Source organism: Wolffia australiana, chromosome 4, assembly GCF_029677425.1.
Source record: "Wolffia australiana isolate 7733 chromosome 4, ASM2967742v1".
In the NCBI taxonomy this organism is placed as follows: Eukaryota; Viridiplantae; Streptophyta; class Magnoliopsida; order Alismatales; family Araceae; genus Wolffia; species Wolffia australiana.
In genome coordinates this window covers 17,731,082-17,754,397 of record NC_135838.1, presented here as the reverse complement: position 1 = coordinate 17,754,397, position 23,316 = coordinate 17,731,082, and the positions used below count along the sequence as shown (strand labels likewise).

Sequence of the window (23,316 nt, the reverse complement as noted above, 5' to 3'; positions counted from 1 at the left end):
CGTAGAGGTGTAAAAAACAAACATGCCCTCAAAATTTCAGCTCAATCGGAGGTCTAGATCTCAAGATATCAAGGTTTTACTGAGGATTAATCTAGGCCATTGGATCTTTTATTTCTCTTCAAAATATCTCATAAAATGCCCTTTTCTGATTGGTTGTTGCCTTTATTTTTGTTTTCCCCCCTTCTCGGGTCACGTTCTGACACGTGTTGTGCACTTCCATAGGCAAAAATTATTGAATAATTGATGTGCTCCCTTTGAATGGTTAAAAATAAGCCACGTCACCCTCGTCAACGCCCCTTTAAAATAAAATAATAGAGAGGTAATCTTACCGTCGTTTTATTTAATATACACAGCGTTGCTTTCCGCATGAATTTAATGCATGTGGTGAATGATGCGGCATATATTAAATAAAACGACCTTTCTAAAATAGCTATATACGTATGTGTGCCGGTTGCCTCGTGCAATCAATGCACGCGGCGAATCGAGGCGATACAAATCATTTGAGCCAATGATTTTTTCGTTATGGCGCTTCCAATCAGTCGCTCGAATATTTGGACGAATGACATAGACGACATAAATAATAGAAAAAACATATTTTAAATACTAGATAAATAAAATATATTCTTTAAATTTGTAAAAATCATTTCTTGGCTATAGAATGGCAAAAAAATATATTAAAATATGGAAAAATTCCAGAAAAATTAAGAGAACACTTACCAACCCTTAGCCAAGTATTTTAAGCCCTGAAAATACTATAAATTTAGAAATAACAATAAAATCAAAATGTATACCATTTATCTCCATCTGTATATGATAACATGCAAATATGGTCATTAAAACACATAAATATAATATAAAGTTCACCAATTAAACATGTTAATTTGCAAGTTATCAGTCATCACCGCCAAGAGAGCACTAACTCTAGGAGAGAGAGATAGAGGGAGAGAGAAAGAGACTTCTAGTTAAAAAAAAAACTTCCAAAGAACTCAATTCAGGTGGATCAAAGAGAATGTAATACGGGATGAGAAAATAAGAGGAATGGGGGGCCTTTTATCGGCACAACCCATCACCTAACTGCCCCACTAGAAACTAGAGATGATCTTAGAAAGTAGGCACAATACTATTTTCCAGGATCTGCAATTGAATTGCATGTGTCAAGTCAACCACCACAATCCGCAACATTCGTCCAGGGATTTGACATTTTCAAAACTTGCATGTGCCTCTCTACCTCTTTCTCTCACCCTATCCCTCTCTCTCACTCTCCTCCTCTCTCCATCACTCTCATGTGGCCTCTCTCTCCCTCTTCCTCTCTCTCTCCCTCTCCCTCTCTCCTCTCTTCCTCGCACTCTCCCCTCTCTCAATCTCCTTCCCGTTCTCCCTCTCTCTCTCCCTCTCACCCTCTCTCCCACTCTCACTCTCCCCTCTCTCAATCTCCTTCCCGTTCTCCCTCTCTCTCTCCCTCTCACCCTCTCTCCCACTCTCACTCTCCCCCTCTCTCCCTCTTGTGTCTTTCTCTGTCATTCTCTTTCTTGCCCTCTCTCGTTCTCTCTCCCTCTCTCATTCTCTCTCTCTCTCTTCTTCTCTCCCTCTCTCCCTCTCCCACTCTTTTCCTCTCCCCTCTCACACTCTCGCTCTTACCAATTCCCTCTCGCACTCTCTCTTAGACTCACCCTCTCACACTCTCATTGTCTCACTGTGTCCCTCTCATTATCTGTGTCTTGACTAGTCAACATGAAGATTAAGTCAACTTAACATTGACTTTCACATTGACTAGTCCACATGACCGATAGAGACTAGACTGGCTCGAGACCGGACCGAACTACAGGTTAAGGTTTAGGTTTTCGGTAAAACCGGACCAAGACCAGACTGTGTCCTTCCATACATGTATGCATAACTAAGCTTAAGGAGTTGTACAAGTTAATCATTGATCCTGTCGTTGCCCGAAATGGGCCAGGCTTCGCTACCACCCAAACATCTAGTATGACTTGGCGAAGGTTATTTCATGCACGATGCAGAGAAGACATTTATTTCATTGCCCAACATGGGCTGCAAATTTACATACAGTTCAAGAGAGAGAGAGAGAGAGAGGAAGAGAGAGAAGGAAGGTTCTTTCCTTGCCCAACATGGGCTGCATATTTACATATAAGTCGAGAGAGAGAGAATGGTTATTTCCGTGCCCAACATGGACTGCAGATTTACATACAGGTCAAGAGAGAGAGAGAGAGAGAGAGAGAGAGGAAGAGAGAGAAGGAAGGTTCTTTCCTTGCCCAACATGGGCTGCAGAGTTACATAGAATTCAAGAGAGAGAGGGAGAGAAGGTTCTTTCCTTGCCCAACATGGGCTGCAGATTTACATACAGTTCAACAGTTAAAGAGATAGAGAGAGAAGGAACGTTATTTCTTCGCCCAACATGGGCTGCAGATTTACATACAATTCAACAGCGATAGACAAAGAAAGCGAGAGAAGGGACTTATTTCCAATCGAGCATGTCGAGAAGCCAGAGGACCTCCCTCTCAGAGGTAGCGGCATCGCAGAAGTCGATCTCCAGGCCAAAGACCTGCGCCGTGTCCTGCCCAGCACCCGCCATGAACAAGAGCGAAATCCACGCCCTCACGCCAGAGACGAAGGGATAATTCGGCGACAGGTTGAGAAACTCGTACGCCAGAGCTCTGAAAGTGCTCCAATCTACGTAATCAAACAACGCCTTCCCCACAACGCAAGCCACCTTCCCGCTATCTCTTCTCCCCACGAGCACAGACACGCTCAAAGGCTCCTCCCTCGGCACGATGAACTGGGGCTCCACCGGCATCATCATCTTGTAGTTCGGCCCCAGCAGGTACAGCTTCATGCTCTCCGAGATGCCCAATGGCGGGTCGGCGATCCCGGCTCGGAGAACCGGCCCGGGCACCGGTTCGGAGAAGATGAGCCGCCGGTCCGACCAGATGTCGATGTAGAAGACGAGGTCTTTGAAGGAGAGTTTGGGCGGGGGGAGCGACTGGCGTGGCCGGCACTTGGAGAAAGTCTGGAAGAAGCTGCGGTAGCTCATGGCCGAAGTGGGTTTGTTCTTGCAGACGGAAGGCCATCTCTTGGCGCAAAGGCATTTCCAGAAGTAGTCGTCTTTGGCCACGTCGCGCCATTGACGGGACACCAGCATGCAGGAAGCCAGGTCGGGCCCGTCTAAAAGTGGGAATACTTCTTTCAGAACCTCCCCCATGATCCAATCGTCGGTCATCCTCTTATCGCCCCGCTGAAGAAATTTGACGTATTCAGCACCTGACGAAGAGAAATGGTTATCTTTCTCGGGGCCGGCATGTTTCAAATGAGGATAATTCTGGGCCAGAGTTGCATGGAATTTTTTTTTTGGTATCTAACATCAAGAAAATAGAATGTTCCGTCGATATCACGAATTTGGTATTGTAAGAACGACGCCTGGATTTTATACATATTTTTGTTCAAGCCGACTAATTCTGAAGACTGGGAAATATTGTCATCGAAATGGTTTATAGGACTCTTAAAAACCCAAACTTGATGAACTCAGAAAGTTCCCAAGAGGGGATATTGCCATCTCAAAATTTTGAAGGAGATTGAAGCAAACGCAGTTAACAGGGAGAAGGATGAAGAATAGGTCTTCTTCTTTTCCTCCTCGACGAGGCGAGGATAGGAAACAGAAAAGGGCCCTAAAAGATCTTACTCCGATGATGTCTAGCCTTTAATAACAAACAGAAACCGCGTTCCTCGCTCAGATTTCTACATCTAGAAACTTTCATGAAACCTAGATATTACGAGACGCAAAAAATTGAACTTCAAAGAATCAGGATGAGGGCCGAGAGATCGGCTTGGACGAGAAAGGCGATGCCTTTGAGAGAAATTCGGACTACACATGGAAGACAAAATCAAAACGAAAAACGATGAACACGTACTCGAAACTTCGTCGGCTCCACACGACGATCCACCCCAACAAGCCGGCAGAACGGATCAACAGCACGAGTTCAAAGCTGAGGATCGACGGAGAAGAAATCGAACAACCACGGGCAGAAAACAACCGCCGAAGAGAACCCGTCTCGGACGAGGACACGTACACTCTGTTATTGGTCTGATATCTAACTGAAATCTAAGCCGTCAGTAAACAGGCCCAGCCCAAAGTCGAAACAGATTATTGGGTAATTGAGATTTGAGACTAGATAGAGCCCAAGTATCACTATGCCTGGGGAATGTCACAAAACTCATCTGCTTCTATTTCCATCACCAAGTCCAAGAGCGGTAAGATCTTCATCAGTAGTCCAGATTATCCCCCATCATCCGTCCTCTGGAGCAACTCAGAGAAGAGAGTGATCCGCCATGTGTTCTAGTAGAATATCCATATTTGTTTCGGAGCTTGACATCAAAAAATATCAGAATCCTCGTTCCGTACATGTATTTCTCTTGACACCAATACAAGACTTTAATACAACATATTTATGAATATATATGATCACTCTCTCCCAAAGCAATCTCTCTGTATCAACAGTGTATACCTATTTATTCCATCTGTTTTTTATCAATGCATAAAATTTAGGCCTGTCTGCCACCAATGAAAGTTGGTCCCACTATCTAAGCCAGTTGCCCATATAATAATCCCCTTGCCATATATTGGAAAGTTCCATCTCAAAGTGAAAAAACAAGGTACATGGATAAATATATTTAGATGTATACACTGATGAAGTTATTATATATGTGTATGAAATAGTTAGATATATGTTTATATAGAGAGACATGGTTATGAAAGATTGTGGGATATGTTCATAAGTATGAGTATGTTGTATGAGATTCTAATGCTCTAATATGGATCGGGAGAGGGGATAGATGTAGCCATGTGGGGAGAAAGATGTATGTAGGAAATTTTGACACTTATATCTTCTCTCTTCATTAGTTTTTATATCCCTCTAAATCACTGTGTGAGTATTTATCAATATTTTCTCCCTCTCTCTCTCTGCATCTATTTATACAATTATGTCTATCATTCTACTATATGTCTATATTTCTATATATGTCTCTATTTTACTCTATCTCCATCCCTCGTAAATTCATCTTCTTTATTTGTATATCTAATGCCTATCTTAGATTGATTAAATTTTTTTTATCATGTTCTATGTTTTGTGGTTACCTTTATCTTTTTATGCCATTGTACCCTATATTATGTCTCTTTATGCATTTTAATTTTTTTTCTAAATATATTGATAAATGCAACGTAAAGATATGTGGGCAGCAAACCAATCGCACATTCCACATCTCTTCCATTGTTCATTAGTACATTGTCTTCAGTATAGTGCACATGTGATGATTTTGATGAACCCCACGAATGCACAATCTGCCTTGGTGCATTACTGTGAGATCATAATATACACATCACTAGTCTTTAAGTATTTGTTCTAAATATTCTTATTCAAAGTATAATCAATAAGGATGTGAAATTATCCATATAGAATATCACTATCTAACCTTGTGTGCATGATGAGTATGGCTGATTTTGTTGTCATTAGTATGGATACACTAAGGATAGATAATGGATGTTCTTTAGTGGAAGAAGCTCACTGAATTGATCTGCACGAATCACAAAATGACATCATACTCTCGATTAGGTTTCTTGTCATGATTTTATAAGTGGCCCTTAGATCTAAGACACCAAATATATATTGTGGATGGGTGTTTGCATTTTGATTATGACCTACGAGTTCATAGTCATAGAATTCTAACGAGTCTTAGTTTGGGTGCAGCAATAAGTTCAAGATGGGATTGTTTGCCCTCAGTATAAGACGAACTTAAGGAAGACAATGTAATTTAGTCCTTTACCAAGGCAGTGAAATATTAGATAAGAGTTCATGATAATTTCCAAACACATCAATACTAACTTGTATGACCGATTAGGGTTTGACGACCGAATATAGCCTGAGTCTTCCTAGGAGCATCTCGTGGATGAGAGATTATGCATGCACGATAAATGACCAAAAGGTTCCAAGCGTGAGTCGATGCATGCTCTTTTGTATCATCTAGAGCATGATGCATAACTTCGCACTCCACGTGTTGGAGACTCGACATATCAATTGGAGTAAATTGTTGCTGATGGAAATATATGTGGCCGGTAAGCCAATCACACATTCCACATCTCGTTCCATATTCATTAATAGAACATATTCATTATAGTGCATGTGTGATGCGTATAATGAAGTCCATGAATACATGGTCTGACTTTGTGAATTATGATGAGATCGTAATACGGAGATCACTAGTCTTTAAGCATGTGTTCTAAACATTCCTATTCAAAGGATACGCGAGAAGGACATTGAAGTATATGGATAGAATAGCACTATCTAGCCTCACTCATATGATGAGTATGGCCGGTCCCGTAGCCATTAGTGTGGCAACACTAAGGATAGATAGTGGGTTCTCTTTAGTGGAAAGAGTTCACTGAATTGGTTCGTACGAATCCCTGAATTGTATTATACCGAACTGTCAATTAGGTTGATTTACGTCACGGTTGTGTAAGTGGTACTTTGACTTGAGACACCAAAGACGTCTTGTGGACGGACGGTTGTACTTTGGCTATGGCCAACGAGTCTCTAATCATGGGATTCTAAACGGTCTAAGTTCGGGTGCATCAAGAAGTACACGAAGGCAATTGAGTGGTCAAAATGGGATCGTCCACCCTCGGTATAAGAGGTGACAGCTCAAGGAAGATGATGCAACGAAGTCCTTGGCCAAGATAGTGATATATCGGAGAAGAGTTCTCCGATGATTTCTGAATGCATCAGTACTAACTCGGATGACCGATTAGGGTTTGACAGTTGACCATACCCTAAGTCATCCAAGGAGCGTCAAGTGGATGAGGGATTATACATACACGGTAACCGATGACAAACACGCTCCATGAGTGAGTCGGTACACACTCCTTTGTATCTTCTAGGACACGAGGTGTAGCTTGGCACCCCACGTGTCGGAGACTCGACCTATCGATTAGGTTAAATCGATCCGACGTTAATTAATCTATATGATGATATAGTTGTTTAATTTGGAAGGCCAATAAAGGTTATTGGGCCGCTGGAGTCGTTAACTAGACTGATACATGGGCCTAGCGGGTCACACGCAAATGGTCTTTTGGACGTTGGAAGATATACTTAAGTTTTGGGGGTTTTTATAAAAAATACACACTTAGTATAAATAGGGGAAGGCCCTGAACGAAATTCACACAGGCCAGAATTGTTCAAGGGCATTTCCCCTTCTTCTCCACTCTCCCCACACCCCCTCTCCATCCCTGATGTGATCGGGACGACGTAACGACGCCGACAGAGAAAGAACGGGGCTCGTCAACGAGAAGGAGGAGATCCGACGTGCCGAGGATCGCATGGATACGTCTAGAGGCTGCACAGTTGAGCAGCTCGACTCGTCTTGCTCTAGGATCGAAGAAATCATGGATACGATCCGTGAAAAGGTACTTCATTTTAATATTTTATTGATGTCGTTTGATTCACAAAAGTCTTCCACTGCGCATCGTTTTGTTCTGTTCATCAAAGTCAAGGCCTCTAGAACCCAACAGTTGCATCATATGATATTCTATATGATGATATAGTGAATAATTTGGAAGTCCAATAAAGATTATGGAGCCATTGGAGTCATTAATTACACTAATACATGGGCCAAGAAGGTCACACACAAATTGTCTTTTATATGTCAAAAGATACTCTTAAAGATTGGGTATTTTTATGAAAAATATATACTTATTATAAATAGGTGAAGGCAGTGAATGAAATCCCCCATATCAAAATTGTCCAAGCCCCTTCTCCTTGGTCTCATTTCTCCCTTTCACTCCTCTCTATTACTAATGTGATCAGTACTATGCAATGACGACATGGGAGTGTGGATGGAGTTCATTAGGGTGGAGGAGATTTGACTTGTTGGCGATCGCTTGTATACATGTAGAGGTTGCGTGCTTGAATAACTCAACACATCTCACTCGATAATTTTAAAAATCACATATGAGATTTGTGCCTAGGTGATTTGATCAATCATTTTGTAGGTCCAAGTTATGAAGGCCCTCCACTGCAGGAATCCATGTATTTTATCCAGATGAAAACTATACAACCCAACAAAAAAAAGTTAGTAATAATATCCAAATAATAATCTTAGACCAAGTGCATTCTATTGCACAATATCTTTATCCTTTTACGTTCTTGAAACTTGCAGTACGATATATGATTCCAAATCCTATGAATCTGGGATTATTTTAGCAAAAATATTGGTTTTGAAAGGTATCTAAAAAACAACATGTAAATTTATAAAGCCAGAATCTGAAGCTTTCTCTTGTAGTGCAAATTTTAACTCAGAGATCGAGAGAGGAGAGTTTGAAAAATAGGGCTCGATCTGCCTATATGGATCTCAAAACTGAAAGGGGCAAATCTGTAGTATTCACAAACACAATTGTCAAATGCATTTAACGCGAGAGAGAAAAATAAGACAACACTTACTTCAATTACTAAGAATTACACAATAATTACTCGCTTCTTAAGCCATAAAAGGCAAATCCAATAATTGTATTCCCACCATGAATTTGATGTAAAAAATTCTTATAAATTATCTTAGATATCTGTAGTTATATTATTTAAAATAATATAAATATTTAATTCATTCACCCATGTATAAGCTCATACAAAATAATATATCAATTCGTACATGAATATCTAAGGTGGCAGGTATGTCCACGCAAGCTATCATGTTTCACCTCATAGATGTGTATGATTCACATAAATATTTGACCAATGATAAAGGATATGGTTATATAAAATTCATATAAATTAGGAGGCTTAACTTGACGATTTGCCTCGTTAATGGTAAACGTATTGTTTTCATCTGCACAAAGCTAGCCGTCCAATGCACGTGGTAGATGCACACTTTGAACCATATACAGTTGGTTATACTCATGTGTCATTCTTGGTATGCATAAACATGTCTGTACAGTTACAAAAGCTGGCTTCGTGCATGTGATGATAACTATTGTTCGACCATCAAGTGAATGCCCTATATGTTCAAGTCAGAAATCTAATTTTCACGGCATGTAGCTAAAATTTCACCCATCATCGGTCAAATATTTAAGTCAATTTGACATCATTGGCCAATAAATATGGCATGAGGTACAATTTATCCATTGTATATGTGTCCATCCACGTAAATTTGTTGTTTTCCAGAAACAAGTGGAATCATTTGTGATGTTTTGAGGAAAATGTCAGAAGTCTACCATACTTAGTCTGGAATGTTTCGAATTAATTTCGTGGAAGAACTGTAATCATCAACTCTCTGTAAATGATTTTTTAATGAATAGGAAACTCAAAAGTATGACGATTGAAAAAAAAGGGGTTATACTATATCTCTTTTTTTATTAAATAATACCGTTCCATGTCCATCAAATACTCAGACCAAGGCTTTGCAGTCTTAAAGCGTCTATGTATATTGGTTATGCCCAATTTTTTCAGTCCCATCCAATGTCATTGTAAAAACTGCATAGCAACAGAGAAATACCGTCATGTCAAGAGTTCCACAGTTGTAATCCAGACAGAGATACAGAGAGATAGAGAGATAGATAGAGAGATAGAGAGAGCTAGAGAGATATAGAAAGAGAGAGAGAGATAGAGATAGAGAGAGAGAGATAGAGAGAGAGAGATAGAGAGATAGAGAGATAGAGAGATAGAGAGATAGAGAGATAGAGAGAGAGATAGATAGAGAGAGAGAGATAGAGAGATAGAGAGATAGAGAGATAGAGAGAGAGAAAGATAGAGAGAGAGAGAGATAGAGAGAGATAGATAGAGAGAGAGATAGAGAGATAGAGAGAGAGAGATATAGATAGCGAGAGAGAGATAGAGAGATGGAGAGAGAGATAGAGAGAGAGAGAGAGAGAGAGAGAGAGAGATAGAGAGAGAGAGAGAGAGAGAGAGAGAGAGAGAGAGAGAGAGAGAGAGAGAGAGAGAGAGAGAGAGAGAGAGAGAGAGAGAGAGAGAGAGAGAGAGAGAGAGAGAGAGAGAGAGAGAGAGAGAGAGAGAGAGAGAGAGATAGAGAGAGAGAGAGAGAGAGAGAGAGAGAGAGAGAGAGAGAGAGAGAGAGAGAGAGAGAGAGAGAGAGAGAGAGAATGATAATATCAGTCCGATCCCTGATCTCTCAACACCGTTCTCAACTAAACCCTAGTCGCCTCTGCTGATGAAATAGGGCAAGTGGTACATACAAGCTGATCGAGCCTGGCTCCGGAGCGACAATGGCGGGGAAGATGGCCGCAATTGGGCGTCGGCAGGCGGCTGTCTTCCTCATTCGAACTCTCAATCTCACCTCTCTCCGTCGAATCTCCTCTTCCCTTCCCCGTTTACAAGAACTCCAGCTAGTCGATTCCTCTGGCCCATCTGAACCCAGTCCCCTCCCACCAAGCCCTTCCTCGGGAAGTCCACTCTACCATGACAGCAACTGGAGATCTCCAAACTTCACCTCCTCGGCGTCCCTTCTCGCCCCCCTGGGCGTGGGTCTTTCTTCATCTTCAATCAGCGCTGCTAAGATCCATGCTTTCTCGCAGACTCTGGAGACTGAAGGGCTCATGAACGTGTACTCGGACTGGACGGCCACCGGGAGATGGTCGGAAATGAGGCATTTGTTCGAGCACTGGGTCCGGTCGCTTGACGCAAATGGCAAACCCAATAGGCCCAATGTCGATCTGTTCAATCACTACCTTTGGGCGAACCATATGCTGGATTCTACCGCTGGTGAGCTCTTGGATCTTGTTGCGCAGATGGAGGAGTACGAGATTTCTCCCAATACGGCCTCCTACAACATTGTTCTCAAAGCAATGCACAAGGCGCAGGAGAGCGAAGCTGCGCAGAAATTGTTGGATCGGTGAGTAATTTCTTTTTTTTTGAGCTATTTTTGTTATCTCTCTCTCTCGTTCGCATTTCCTTGATCGTTAAAATTAACAATAAGAATGAAGGAAGAAGTTCCTTTCGGAGAATATCATATTTGGTTGTCTGTTATTTACGTCTTAATTCAATGATCAAATATCAGAATGCTCATTTCCTCCTCTGACGGTGGACAAGGTATATGAACTTATATTTTGATTTTCTCTTCGCATACTTTTTGCATTAAATCGAGCCTTCTACATTAACCAGGGGTTTCGTATACCTGAGTGCGCATTATGGTTTTTTTCGGATCAGATACTTTGTCGGATATCAGTCTCAGTCACATGTGTGTTCTGATACTTTGTTCAGATCAAATATTAAAATTACATCTCAATTTTTAGAAGGCTTCGGACTAGATATATGCGGTTTTGTAACCTTTCTGTGGAAGATGGGTTGTCTGTGTATTTTTTGTCTTTTAATCCTCTAGATGATTTGTTTCTTTTTGTAATCTTGGTCGTTTCTGCGTACAGTTTCCACGTTCCACGTTCAATGTCAAGTGTAGAACCTCGACCTCTACTTCCGTGATAAATTCTGTATTTATTGACGTCAGGATGATGCAGACAGGGACCAGCTCCAACCCAAACGACGAATCATATAACATGGTCATCGAGCTTCTCATTTCGCAGGGCCAACTGGATTCATCTTTAAAATATATTGATCTTGCGCTGAAAGATGGTCGTACGCTATCAAATAATATGTTCATCACCTTTGTCCGGAGGTGCATAGATGGTGGAAAATTAAATGAGTTGACATCTGTTGTAGAGAAGTGTAAGGTAATTTACTTGATGACTATTTTAGAATTTCAATGAATCAAAGCCTCCTTATCTGCTCGTCCAGTTAATTTCCGCTGGAAGGTAATTTACTTATTATTTATTTTATAATTTGAATAAACCAAAGCCTTCCTTGATGCCCACCCAGTAAATTTCCGCTGGAAAATAATTTAATTTATGTTCACCCAATTAATTTCCGGTGCAAGGTAATTTGCTTTATGCTCATTTCATATATTCATTGAATCAAAGCCTCCTTGATGTTCACCCGATGAATTTTTGCTGGGTGGTGGTTTACTTGAAATGATTATTTCACAATTTGGCTAAAGGAAAGCCTTCTTTTATTCTCACCCAATTACTATCTGGTGCAAGGTATCTTACTTTATGTTTATATCACAACAACAATGAACCGACGCTCCCCTTTACGCGCACCAAACTCATTTCAGCTGGAACGTAGTATATATAATGTGTATTTCTCAACGGATAAGAACTAAAGAGTCCCTTAATACTCGCCCAACTAATTTCCTGTTTGGTAATCATCTCGATGCGCTCTTCAAGAGAACCCATTCTGATTTGAGTTTGAGATAGAGCCCTGTAAATTTCATATCTATTTTCATATTCTCAGGGGAACAAATAAATTGGGGGTGTATTAATTTTTTTTTACAGAACATGGATCAGAACAAAGCTCTTATCCCCCCTTGGGGTATGGCCAATAGGCTCGCGGAAGCTGCAATTCAGGCTGACCACAGCAAACTATGTTATTATGCTCTGGAATCTCTGTGTCGATGGATTTCTCGAGGGGAGAATGCCGGGCCTCCCGCCACTCTCGCCATCGAGGAAGGGTTGGTGGTCTCCATCCTCGGCGTCGCTGCGAGGACGTATAACACCGTGCTCTTGGACGCTTCTTGGGAAATACTGAGACGATCTCTACGTGGTAAAAGGCTGCCCATCCCAGAAACTTACCTCGGAAAGATCCATGCCTACGCCAATTTGGGAAATCTCCAGCGAGCCTTCAACACCTTGAGCGAGTTCGAGACTGCATACGGCGGTTCTCCTGGGTCTGAAGATCTCTTCTCTCCGTTAACATCTCTCCATCCTCTGGTCGTCGCCTGCTGCAAAAAGGGCTTTTCTACTCTGGACACGGTAAGAATCGAAGCTTTAATAATCGAAGCTTTAATCTTTTCTGGGCTATGATTCGAACCTGACCTTGGTTTTTGTTGTGGAGAATTTCAGGTCTATTTCCAGTTGGAGAATCTCAGCCGTGCTGATAAGCCATACAAGTCAGTGGCGGCTTTGAACTGTGTTGTATTGGGTTGCGGCAACATATGGGATCTTGATCGGGCCTATCAGACTTTTGAGGCGATTTCAGGCACCTTTGGGTTGACTCCTGACATCCACTCGTACAATGCCCTGATGAGTGCTTTTGGAAAGCTCAAGAAGGTCCGTATGATCTCTTTCATTGGCAATCATGGTGATTGTCTTCTCTATATTACAAAGTCGGTGTTTTTATGATTTTCAGACCTTTGAGGCTTCTAGAGTCTTTGAACACATGACAAGCCTTGGGGTGAAGCCCAACTCCACGACATACCAGCTGCTCATAGAAGCCCACCTGATGAACAAAGACCAGAAAGCCGCGCTCGCCGTGGTTGATGAGATGGTATTTTCATCTCAGCCTGGTATTCCCTTTCATGGGGTAATAATTAACTTCTCTTGTTCTTCATTTGGGCAGGCGGAGGCCGGATTTTCTCCCGACAAGGAATTACTCCGAAAGATCCGCCGGCGATGTGTGAGGGAGCTTGACTTTGACAGCAATGACAAGGTAGAATCACTTGCCAGAAAGCTCAGCTACAGACTGGGCAGCGAAAATCGCAGGGCGATGCTCTTTAACCTTGATTATAGCATGAATTACGCCTAAGGTTAGACACCCCTTTCGCTCATTCCATGCTTCAGAAAATTTCTCTTGCTTGGGTTCTGACCCAATTCCCCCTCCTCAAAAAAACTTTGCTCAGAGCTGCTGCTGATGGGCCCTCCTCCAATCTCCTCCTGGTAATAAGCATGGCGACGGCGAATCTCATAGATTGTGTATATCACCATTGCGAACCAGACTGTTTCTTACCTGTTTCAAGTAGAATTCCACACTGAGGATCAAATCTTCAAACTAGTGTTGGACATAAAAGACCCAGAAATCCTCCTCTCTCTGGTCGCCATATTCATCCCATAGCTCAAGAACACGTCTCCGAGATCCGTCATCCCAGCCTCTTTCAACCTCTTTCCGACCCGTTCAAACATGACCACTCCCTCTTCGTTTGAGAAATCTCTGAGAAATTTGTTGTAATCGAACCTGGGCACCTTCGTGCCGCTCCAAATCGACCTCTCGATGTACTTGGTAACATCATGCATGCGTCCAGCTTTCACAAGCCCACCGACGAAGATAGTTTCGAAATTGGCTTCATCTTCATTGCACTTCCTTCCTCTCTTTCCCATATGACCCTGCAGCAGCATTATATAGGTATGCATTGAAGGTCGAATTCCTCTCTGGGACATTTCCCTGAACACCTGGGTGGCCTCGCTCGTGCGCCTCAGTCGAACAAGACCCTTGATGAGGCCGTGATACGCGCTTAAGTCTGCCCCTACCATCAGCTTGTAGGCTTCCTTGACCCTCCTCCTGCAGAGAAGACCGTAGGCCAGAGCTCCCAGACAAGGACCGTCGATCTCTACCCCTCTCTTGATCATCTCCGCCGCAAGCATCAGTGGCCGTCCGATCCTCCCCCTCTTGCACATCCACGAGATCACCGTCTTGTAGTCTGAACTATCAACTTCGCGCAGCCTCTCCCGCCTCAGACTATCGAAGATGGCGAGAGCTTCGTCTTGCCTGTTGCACTTGAAGAACGTCGAGATCATCTCGTTGTACGCGGCGAGGTCGGGATCCAATCCGGCGTCGGACAAGGCGTTCCAGACCGTCGATGCGCGGACGAGATCCCCCGATCGGCAGAATCCGACGGCCAGGAGACTGTACGTGGTGGAATCGGGCGCGATCAAGGGTTTGAGGCCGTAGACGATGGCCTTAGCCTCGGGAACAAGGCGGCGGGTGCAGAGCTCGGCGATGGCCGCGTTGAGCGTGGTCACGGTGCAGAATTGGGGGTTTACGCGGTTGAAGAGGTGGAATACGGCGATCGCCTTCTTGATTTGTCTTCCGGCCGCGAAGGATCGGACAGCGAGGAGGATGGATCTGGCGTTGAAGAGCTTGTCGCGGGAGGCCATCTCGTTGAGGAAGTCCCAGAGGCGCTTAGTGTTCTGGGATTTGCCGAAGACGTCGATGAGCTTGTTGACGGCGACGGGTGTGAGGGGGAAGGAGGATTGATCGGCGTAGCGGAGGAGATTGTGGAGGGGGCGCCATGAACAAGGGAAGCGATTGCAGATCTGGAGGAAGAACTCGTGGGAGAGGTCGAAGCGGAGGGCGCGGAGGTTGGCGTGGAGGCGCTCTTCGGGGGCGTTCTGCTGTTGGAAGAGGACGGTGCATACTCGGAGGAGAGTTGAAGGGTCGACGGCGGCGGCCGGCGGCGCGGTGGAGAAGTGGCGGCGGCGCAGCCCGGCGAGGCGTTTCGAGACGAGCATCGCCGGAGAGAGCGAGCGAGGGTGGGGCGGTTCTCTTTCCCCTCCATTTTAATTTAAATTTCGGGGCCGGTTAACGAGGCGTCGTCCGTCCCGTTCCCATCATCTGGAGCTTAAGAATAAAATATCTCTTTTAATTTAAATTTCGGGACGGTTAATGAGTCATCGTCCGTCCCGTCCACACTGATATAGAGCTTTAGAATAAAAATATCCCGTTTAATTTAAATTTCGGGATGGTTAACGCATCTTCATCCGTCCCGTCCATCATATAGAGCTTAAGAATAAAATATCCCGTTTAATTTAAATTTCGGGGATGGTTAACGAGGCATCGTCCGTCCCGCACCTCTGATAAGGAATTTAAAAATAAAATATCCCTTCTTAGTTACAACTTCGGGACGGTGAATTTCTCGTCATCCGTCTCGTACCTATCATTTAGAACATAAAAATAAATATATCCCTTTCCCAGTAAAACTTTAGGGACAGTGGATGGGGCGCCATCCGTCCCGTCCCTCACAGTTAAACCTTGAAAAAGTGTATGTTAACCGTTGGTGATGGTAAATGAGACGTCATCCGTCCCCTGAAATATTGAAACAGAGTTATGTTACACTTCGGAGACGGTTATCGGTACGTCATCCGTCCCGTCCATGCGTTTGAACTCAAATAAAAAAGTTATTTGGAGATGCGGGGGATCGAACCCCGTACCTCTCGCATGCAAAGCGAGCGCTCTACCATTTGAGCTACATCCCCCAGTTGGTGATATGCTTGGAAAATAAAATAAATTTAAATTAAAATAAGGCGAGCTTTTCTCCAGCCCTAAGGCTGTAGAAGCTGGACATCAGCTCGAACTAGTTCCGCCGGGAGATGCTCCAAGCCCTAGACTGTTGTGATCGTGATTTCGGTGTCGTTTCGGTACGCTGGTAAGCCTTAATCTTTGTATGTTCCTGTGGTGATTGACTCCGTCTGTGGCGTCTATCATGGGACGTCTTTTCGACCCTGGGCTCGCGTCGTTCGGACCTCGCGATGTTGAATCCACCCTGTATTCTCTTTCCGCTTATTGATCGATCTTGGTGTCATAATTTCGTCTACTAATTGACAAATTCCCCCTCTTGGAAGTGATTATCGGAATCCTTGTCGGTGACACCATGTTGATCAATCTTCTGCATTTTCGATTTTGCGGAGTTCCTTATTGCCCTGCCTCGTTAATTGCCCTTTGAATCACGCGTCTTCTGGTTATTTGATTTTCATCCATTTTCTCGAACTGCGAGGAGAAAACAATTGGGGGAAGGGTGGGGTCTTCGAGGAGAACGTGTAGGTTGATCTGATCTAATGTAGTTTCTAGAACTATGGAGCTTCTACCATGATGATATTTGGGCCTGTTCGCCCCTGTTTCCCGTATTTTGATAATTATATTCTCGATAAACTGGCATCGATTTGAATTTCACCTCCGGTTCGGGCCCGTGTTAATCTGCGTTTTAGTTTTGATGGCCGGTTGGGGTCTTCGAATTAGGACTCCGACTCTTTTTCCAGGGTGCCCTCGAGTACTTTTTGTCATGTATTTTATTTTCATTTGAGAAGCATTTTATAATTCATCGAGATTCTTTCTCATGTAAGGGCATTTTTTCTGGTACCCGCGTTTTTTTTCCATGTCGGCTGCAGTGCAAAATAGAGAATCGAGTTTTTCTTTACAGTTTTTCTACAACGTGGATGAGCGAGACTGCGAGAGAGAATTACCCTTAATTCTTGTGTAGTCTTTTTCTGTGGATCACTCCATTCTCGCGAGCTTATTATTTGTCTGCATTCGACGTTCTTAAAACCCTAGCCCCAGGAATTCCGATGTTGTGTTAAAAAAAATTGTTGTCTGGCCCAGTGGTGAGAATATGAGACGTGAAATCTCTACGACGGGATGAGAAATTAGAAGGTTTCCAAATGATAGTATGGAAATTTAGGTTTTCTTCTGATAGCCATGCCTTTGATAATTGTCTACGTTGTGGCAGACGGTCTTTTTATACGCTTCTTTATTTGTAAATTCTCCTGGACAACTTTTCTTAATTTTTATTTCTTTGCAGGTACTTATTCTTACACGTAGTAACCATTAGAATCTATAATCAAAAGATCATTAGTATTCCGAAAATCTCCAAAAGTCTTCTTTGTAGCATTTCAACTTCAGACCGTTCAGAAGGGACAAAACTTATCCAGGATATGAAGGAATTCTAAATATTATTGCATTTGATGTTAGTTTGATGAGCAGACTGGCGTGAAACAAAAGACAATGCCTAGGTCCCACAATTCTATAGTTGAAGGACAGAAACAAGAACTCTCGGGGCATGGGGATTTTACTCGTGTCCTATGCTAACATTATGAGAGGTGCTGTGAAGGAAAAGTTTTTGAAACTTCTCTGCATTCCGAAAAATTTCTTCTCAAATCACTACCCATGAAAGGGCAACCAGGCGGATCACAACCTTGGTCAAGGCAGCAACCTGGTTACAATGACTTGCAGCTATATCAACAGCAGTTAATGTACAAACAATTGCAAGAATTCCAAAGGCAGCAACAGTTTCATCACCTGGACAGGGAAACGTGGCAGCAAAATACACAGAGTCAGTTGTCATCTCTTTCAAAGCAGACCGATCTTGATCAATTACCTCCTGTAGTAAATGGGGTGCCCATTTCTGATCCAGCAAAATACCTCTGGCCAAGCGACAATATGGTTGGAACAACGAATTGGGGCCAGGGTATGGGAGGCCTGAGCATTCATAAGCTTTCAAATGGGAATGCATATTCACAAGATCAAGCGCAGATGCCGCAGCCAGCAGCGCCTTCCTCAGAGCAGGTTGACCACTATTTATATGGCACTCCTATATCTGGTAATAAAACCCCACTCAGTCAGTATTCCAACTTTCAAGCTGTATGCGATCCTGGTGTGGACTCTCTGGGTAGATCTGTTGGCGGCCAACCTGAAATTCCTGGGCAGTTTAATTCCTTTAATTCTTTCCAGGGGGAGCAAGGCTTATTGCAGGGTCAAATGATTTTTCCGGTTGATTCTGCTGTAGGTCAAAGGTTTCCAGGGAAGGTTTCGTTCTACCAGAATCCAGTTCAAGATGCTAGAGGCAGTAATTTATCAGAGAATTTCGAGAGAGTTAGCAACGTTGGGATAGGCGTTCACCCGCAGGATTTAAGAGGCGGCAGGCCTATTCAGTTTGAAGCACAGGATATGGTTAAATTGGATGCTACAGAGCAAAGAATCTTGTTCAGCAGAGACGATGATGCTACTTTGGGCGGTGCGTTTGACAGTCGTTACACTGATTCTGAAGGCATGTATAGGAATCTTCTTGACGGTAATAGCAGTCTCAACGCATTACCTTCTCTACAGAGTGGTAGTTGGAGCGCGCTAATGCAGTCTGCCGTGGCTGAAACTTCTAGTGGTGACACTGGTCTGCAGAATGACTGGAACAGCTTGAGCTTACGGCAGGAAGAACCCTCCACAAGCAATAGTCCAGCCTTTGCACAGGACTATGGGAAGCAGCAGACAAATTTGATGGAAAACTTGCCAAAGGAACTGTCTACAGCACCAAGATCTTTTCCCTTATTTAATGATGCAGAGAATACAGAGAAAAGCACAGTCGGGCAACCTAGCGCCTTCTTCTATCAGTCTACGCTCAAATCTGCGTACAACCAAGAAGAAAACCTGAATGCAGAAGTCTCTCATCCGGTGGGTAAGAGTAGAGCCAATTCTCATTTTAATGGCAGAAATGAACCTCAAATGCATTTTGGGGATGCCTCTGCTGGTGTTTGGACCGGTTTGTTGCGTGAACAGCAACCAAACATAACCCCCCCCGAAGCTAGATCAAATTCAATGAATATTCGGGATTCATGGGCTCAACAGGGGAATTCAACCCCATATGACAACGCTTCGCAGTTATACAGTAGATTGAACGGTTGGACTCAAACAAGTGGGGATGCTGGGCAAAAAACTCATGATTATGAGAGCCTGTCTCGGCAGTCTCATGCTGGAAACCCTAGTGAAATCATGCTCATGCAAGAGCGTGATGTATTCACGGGAAAAACCAGCGGGAACGAAAAATTTGCGGCTGTATCGCATTCGTCCAGTAATTTACATTTCAGAAACTCTGATGCAGGAGTTCCTTCGATACAAGTGGGAAAGCTTCATGCAGGCAGTTCATCTTGTATAACCTTGAATGATTCTAAGACGGCTTTGGATGCGAATCAACAATATTTTTCGGTACATCAATCCGACCACAGCTATTCTGATAAAGTAAAAATGAATGAAGATAATGGTTTTCAAGCTTGGGCATCACCTTTGTACCCCAACAAGGCCCCCGTGGAATTTTATGATAGAAGAGAGGAGAATGATGTCCAGAAAGAAGTGCCCGATGAAGGTTACATGTCCGCGAACTCGCATCCAGCGCAAGACTTCAATGGTAGAGTTTTGGGAAGAGAAAAAGATTATGTAACCTTTGGAATTTCATCGCGTCCTTCATCTAGTGGCAGTGCGAGGGAGCAGGTATATTTTGGGGCCGAATCTTTTGGTCCCAGGAGGTTTCCATTTCCCTCGATAGGAAATTTTGTAAATAAAGCGGAAATTAATGCAAAAAATCGTGATTCCTATTTGCAGGGATTGTCCCATATTCCATCTCATGGACCGAAATATCAGGAGGGAGGACATATGAGATCGTCACAGTTCGACGGTTCTTCGTTTAACAGCACAAATGATTTGAATAAGGTAAACTTGATTCATGTTTTACTGTTGATAGAAACAAACTATTTTCAACGTAGCACTGTTGATAGAAACATTTAATTCATATTTTACTGACGATTTTGATTCCTGGGAAATGTGAAGGTAACCGAGAGGGGGCCGTCTGAGAACAATGTCTTCGGCGGTGATTCAAGTATTCCCAATTCTTGTGGTGAATCTGCTGCTTCTTTTGCGCAGCACAAGAGGGGCCACTCAGGGTAAATTTTGCTTTCTAGTAATTTAAATTGTTACTCCACTCATTTCATAGTATCCTTCATCTTTGTTTGTCGGCCTTTGCGTCGTAAGAGTACCGAGTAAGATGAAGTTTGCATTATGATATCTAACTCAAGGCTTTATATTAGTTTTGCATTTGACCTTTTGCAGAAAAAATATGCTCGAACTTCTTCACAAGCTTGACCAATCGAGGGAGACCAACTCAATGGGGAGTCATTTATTCTCAAATCGTAACATAATATCTGAGAGGTCTGATGCTCCGCCTTCCGCCTTGCAACAAGCTTCCACTTCACAAGTTACGGGTTTACACTTGTCATTGCCATCACAACCGAACCCACAAACCTCTAGAGTCACCTTAAATCCCAGTTCCAGGCCAAATCTTGATCAGCTCAGACAAACAAATGTAACTGCCCGACTGATACATGAAACGCAAATGGAAGCTATGGAAGACACGGGCCAATCATCTGAGCAGCGCAGCAACGAAAACTCTCAGGCTGCCTCAATATCTTCTTCAAGCCCTCGTTTCTTCTCTCGGGGTTCCCAGCGTTTGCTTCAGCAGCAGGAACAACAGTCTCTGAGCACGCCCTTGCGTCGTCCAGTCGACTCAGATGAATTCTCAAAACACACCCCAGATGGATCCAGTCAGATATTATCAACTTCTTCTGATACTCGCCAAGCGCAAATCAATCCTTCACACACAGGAGACGTGGGTCAGATTCAGTTAATAGGAAGCCCAAATACTGGAATTAGGGCACCGTTGACATCCCAGTCGTTGACTAGACCTGGTGGGACCCAACAAGGGGCTTTCACAGCTATGCTTCATAACGCCTGGACACAGGTCTCCGGCCAGCGACCGTTGCCTGGGAATTTTTCCGATAAGTTAAACCCTAATTCATACAAGTCCCACAGCTTGAGTCCTTCGGATGAACAAAGTAACCAGAGAGGTCAGCAAGCGAGTAAAGAGAATTCTGTGCGTCAGATTCTACCTGCAAAATCGGATGCCCCTCGAGAAGTCTTATCTCGGCATCCTGCCATTGGAAATTCCCCTCTAGGCTCGTCTTCCTTTGTACAGTCATACCCACAAGACATGAATAAGCCAAAATTTGACCAAAGTTCACAGCCCGAGAAGCAGCCCAGCCACTCTTCGCTGCTGAACGCCGCTGCCTCTGCCCGTCATTTTGCTTCTTTGGGTCCTCATCTCAAAGCACCTGATGTACAACATCATAATTACTCTCTTCTGCAACAAATGCAAACCATGAAGGCAGTCGATTCAGACCCCGGTAAAAGGCTTGGGAAAAGGTTAAAATCGGCAGTAGAGTCTGCTCCTGATGCGCGCCAATCTGCTGTCAAATCCTCACATTCATTAATCCAAGGGTATAGTGCGGCAGCCAGTGCCCCTCTGTTCAAGGATCTAAACTTGGCAGGGAGTCAAAGTCAGTTTTCTCCGGACTCCAAGATGCTGTGTTTCTCATCGGAGGGTCGTGCCAGCGACAGTGCAGTCGATTCTTCTCAATTCAGTCGAAAAGAGGCAGAATCTAGGGTTTTGACTGGTCGGGGGCTTACTGCTGCTTCCAGTTCATCTCCATCAATGGGAATGATGTCCTCTAGAATTGATCCGCAGACAGCGCCATCGTTGTTTGCTCACTACGAAAAGCTAAAGGACGAGCGGAGTTCAAGTGATCAAAAGGCGGTCGTAGCCGCTGTTCCACCCTCGTGGATTCCGACTGTTCTCAACAGCAATGAAATGTCCAGCTCTGGTGGAAAAGCCAACGATTCTGATCAGGTCGAATCCGACTGGAGGATGAATTCATCAGCTGTTGCAGCCGAGGCTGTGCAGCCGGTTGAGCTCCCAACTCGAAAGAGGCGCAAACCTTCCTTGTCTGATCGCTCACCCTGGCGGAGTGAGATCTCGGGCGTCAATGCGCGGCTGTCAACGATCAGGTAAAACTTATTGTTTCAGAGATAAGCTTTTTTTTTCTTTCTGCTGTTTGATTTTTGATTGTCTGTTTTAATTTTGTTACAGTAATGCGGAAGCCAGCTGGGCACACGCGGCCAACAGATTGGTTGACAAGGTTCGTCAAAAATTACTTCAATTTTCTCTTCTGTGTGGCAGATTGAACATGAAAAACTTACCGTTAAGCAGGTTGACGATGACGCGGGGGAGGACGTGCCCCAGAGTCAACGGGCCCGAAGAAGGCTAGTGTTGACCGCTCAGCTGACCCAGCAGCTCCTCCCCGCGCTCCCCGCGAAGGTCCTCCGCGCTGACGCAATCACGCACTACGAAAGCGTGACGTATCTCGCTGCCAGGCTGGCACTCGGCCGCGCCTGTGGCAGCATCCTCGATCAGTAAGCAAGCAACTCCCTCCTCTCCTCTCATTAAAAAATAACTGAATTGACTTCGTAACATTCATCTTCCAGGCCGTCGTCGTCGTCGTCAGCCGAGGACTTTGTCGCCAGGGCAAGGAAGATGGAGGAGGACTTGACAAGGCACTTTTTTTAATTCTTTTTTTTAGATAATAAAAAAAGAAATGGGCAGGGGTTATTTATTATATTAACCTGGTTTTTTTTTCTATTTTAGATTGGAGGGCGCTGCGTCGATAGCGGACCTGAGAGTGGAGTGCCAGGACTTGGAGAGATTCTCGTTGATCAACCGGTTCGCGCGGTTTCACAGCAGGGGGCAGCACGTGGGAGTCGAGAGCTTGCCGACCTCGGAGGCCGCCCACCGGCGAATACACCCGCAGAGATACGTGGCCGCGTTGCCCATGCCGTCGTCCATGTCGGCCATCGCCGAGGGTATGTCGTATGTCTCTCTCTAGGCCCGATTCTTTTCCCTCTCCTCCCGTGTCCTCCTTTTTCCCCCCCTTGTAGAGAGAGAAAGAGAGGGAGAGTGAGACACTGTGGGAGGGATGGAGAGAGAGAGATGCCATTTTTTCTCGGATCTGTTGTCCGTACGTGCGCGACCGCAACTGTAAAACTGCCGCTTCACCGCGGG

The 23,316-nt window shown here is 44.0% G+C and overlaps 4 protein-coding genes and 1 non-coding gene across 6 annotated transcripts; 2 read left to right on the top strand and 3 right to left on the bottom strand.

The window, feature by feature from the left end:
- Window positions 1-2,242: 2,242 nt before the first annotated feature.
- On the bottom strand, window positions 2,243-4,084 carry LOC144702165 (F-box family protein). The gene is made up of 2 exons (XM_078574088.1): window positions 3,921-4,084; window positions 2,243-3,273 (listed from the first exon to the last, which is right to left on the bottom strand). The coding sequence occupies exon 2, from the start codon at window positions 3,230-3,232 to the stop codon at window positions 2,471-2,473; it is 762 nt and encodes a 253-aa protein (XP_078430214.1). The 5' UTR covers window positions 3,233-3,273; window positions 3,921-4,084; the 3' UTR covers window positions 2,243-2,470.
- Window positions 4,085-10,182: 6,098 nt separating this feature from the next.
- Window positions 10,183-13,901, top strand: LOC144702163 (Tetratricopeptide repeat (TPR)-like superfamily protein). Its single transcript, XM_078574085.1, has 7 exons — window positions 10,183-10,899; window positions 11,509-11,731; window positions 12,392-12,868; window positions 12,959-13,165; window positions 13,245-13,382; window positions 13,455-13,641; window positions 13,735-13,901. Exons 1-6 carry the CDS (start codon window positions 10,274-10,276, stop codon window positions 13,638-13,640), a joined length of 1,857 nt encoding a protein of 618 aa, XP_078430211.1. The 5' UTR covers window positions 10,183-10,273; the 3' UTR covers window position 13,641; window positions 13,735-13,901.
- LOC144702164 (Pentatricopeptide repeat (PPR) superfamily protein) lies at window positions 13,865-15,552 on the bottom strand. The gene has a single exon (XM_078574086.1). It carries the CDS (start codon window positions 15,338-15,340, stop codon window positions 13,871-13,873), a length of 1,470 nt encoding a protein of 489 aa, XP_078430212.1. The 5' UTR covers window positions 15,341-15,552; the 3' UTR covers window positions 13,865-13,870.
- Window positions 15,553-16,011: 459 nt separating this feature from the next.
- TRNAA-UGC (transfer RNA alanine (anticodon UGC)) lies at window positions 16,012-16,084 on the bottom strand. Its single transcript has one exon. It is a non-coding gene; the product is annotated as a tRNA-Ala (tRNA).
- Window positions 16,085-16,164: 80 nt separating this feature from the next.
- On the top strand, window positions 16,165-23,260 carry LOC144702159 (uncharacterized). 2 transcript variants are annotated; one of them, XM_078574079.1, is made up of 9 exons: window positions 16,165-16,254; window positions 17,404-19,859; window positions 19,971-20,078; window positions 20,196-20,308; window positions 20,475-22,265; window positions 22,348-22,396; window positions 22,468-22,670; window positions 22,743-22,811; window positions 22,903-23,260. In XM_078574079.1, the coding sequence occupies exons 2-9, from the start codon at window positions 17,769-17,771 to the stop codon at window positions 23,138-23,140; spliced, it is 4,662 nt and encodes a 1,553-aa protein (XP_078430205.1). In that variant the 5' UTR covers window positions 16,165-16,254; window positions 17,404-17,768; the 3' UTR covers window positions 23,141-23,260. The 2 variants fall into 2 exon arrangements, with proteins under 2 accessions (XP_078430205.1, XP_078430206.1); XM_078574080.1 differs by having other exon boundaries at window positions 16,186-16,246.
- Window positions 23,261-23,316: the final 56 nt, after the last annotated feature.

Bases quoted from the DNA above. Each gene is read 5' to 3' on its own strand.
- LOC144702165 (XM_078574088.1), bottom strand. From the start codon at position 3,232: ATGACCGACGATTGGATCATGGGGGAGGTTCTGAAAGAAGTATTCCCA.
- LOC144702163 (XM_078574085.1), top strand. From the start codon at position 10,274: ATGGCGGGGAAGATGGCCGCAATTGGGCGTCGGCAGGCGGCTGTCTTC. The intron at 10,900-11,508 runs GTGAGTAATTTC...TATTGACGTCAG, and splicing joins GCGCAGAAATTGTTGGATCG to GATGATGCAGACAGGGACCA. The intron at 11,732-12,391 runs GTAATTTACTTG...TTTTTTTTACAG, and splicing joins CTGTTGTAGAGAAGTGTAAG to AACATGGATCAGAACAAAGC.
- LOC144702164 (XM_078574086.1), bottom strand. From the start codon at position 15,340: ATGCTCGTCTCGAAACGCCTCGCCGGGCTGCGCCGCCGCCACTTCTCC.
- LOC144702159 (XM_078574079.1), top strand. From the start codon at position 17,769: ATGAAAGGGCAACCAGGCGGATCACAACCTTGGTCAAGGCAGCAACCT. The intron at 22,671-22,742 runs GTAAGCAAGCAA...TTCATCTTCCAG, and splicing joins TGTGGCAGCATCCTCGATCA to GCCGTCGTCGTCGTCGTCAG. The intron at 22,812-22,902 runs GCACTTTTTTTA...TTTCTATTTTAG, and splicing joins ATGGAGGAGGACTTGACAAG to ATTGGAGGGCGCTGCGTCGA.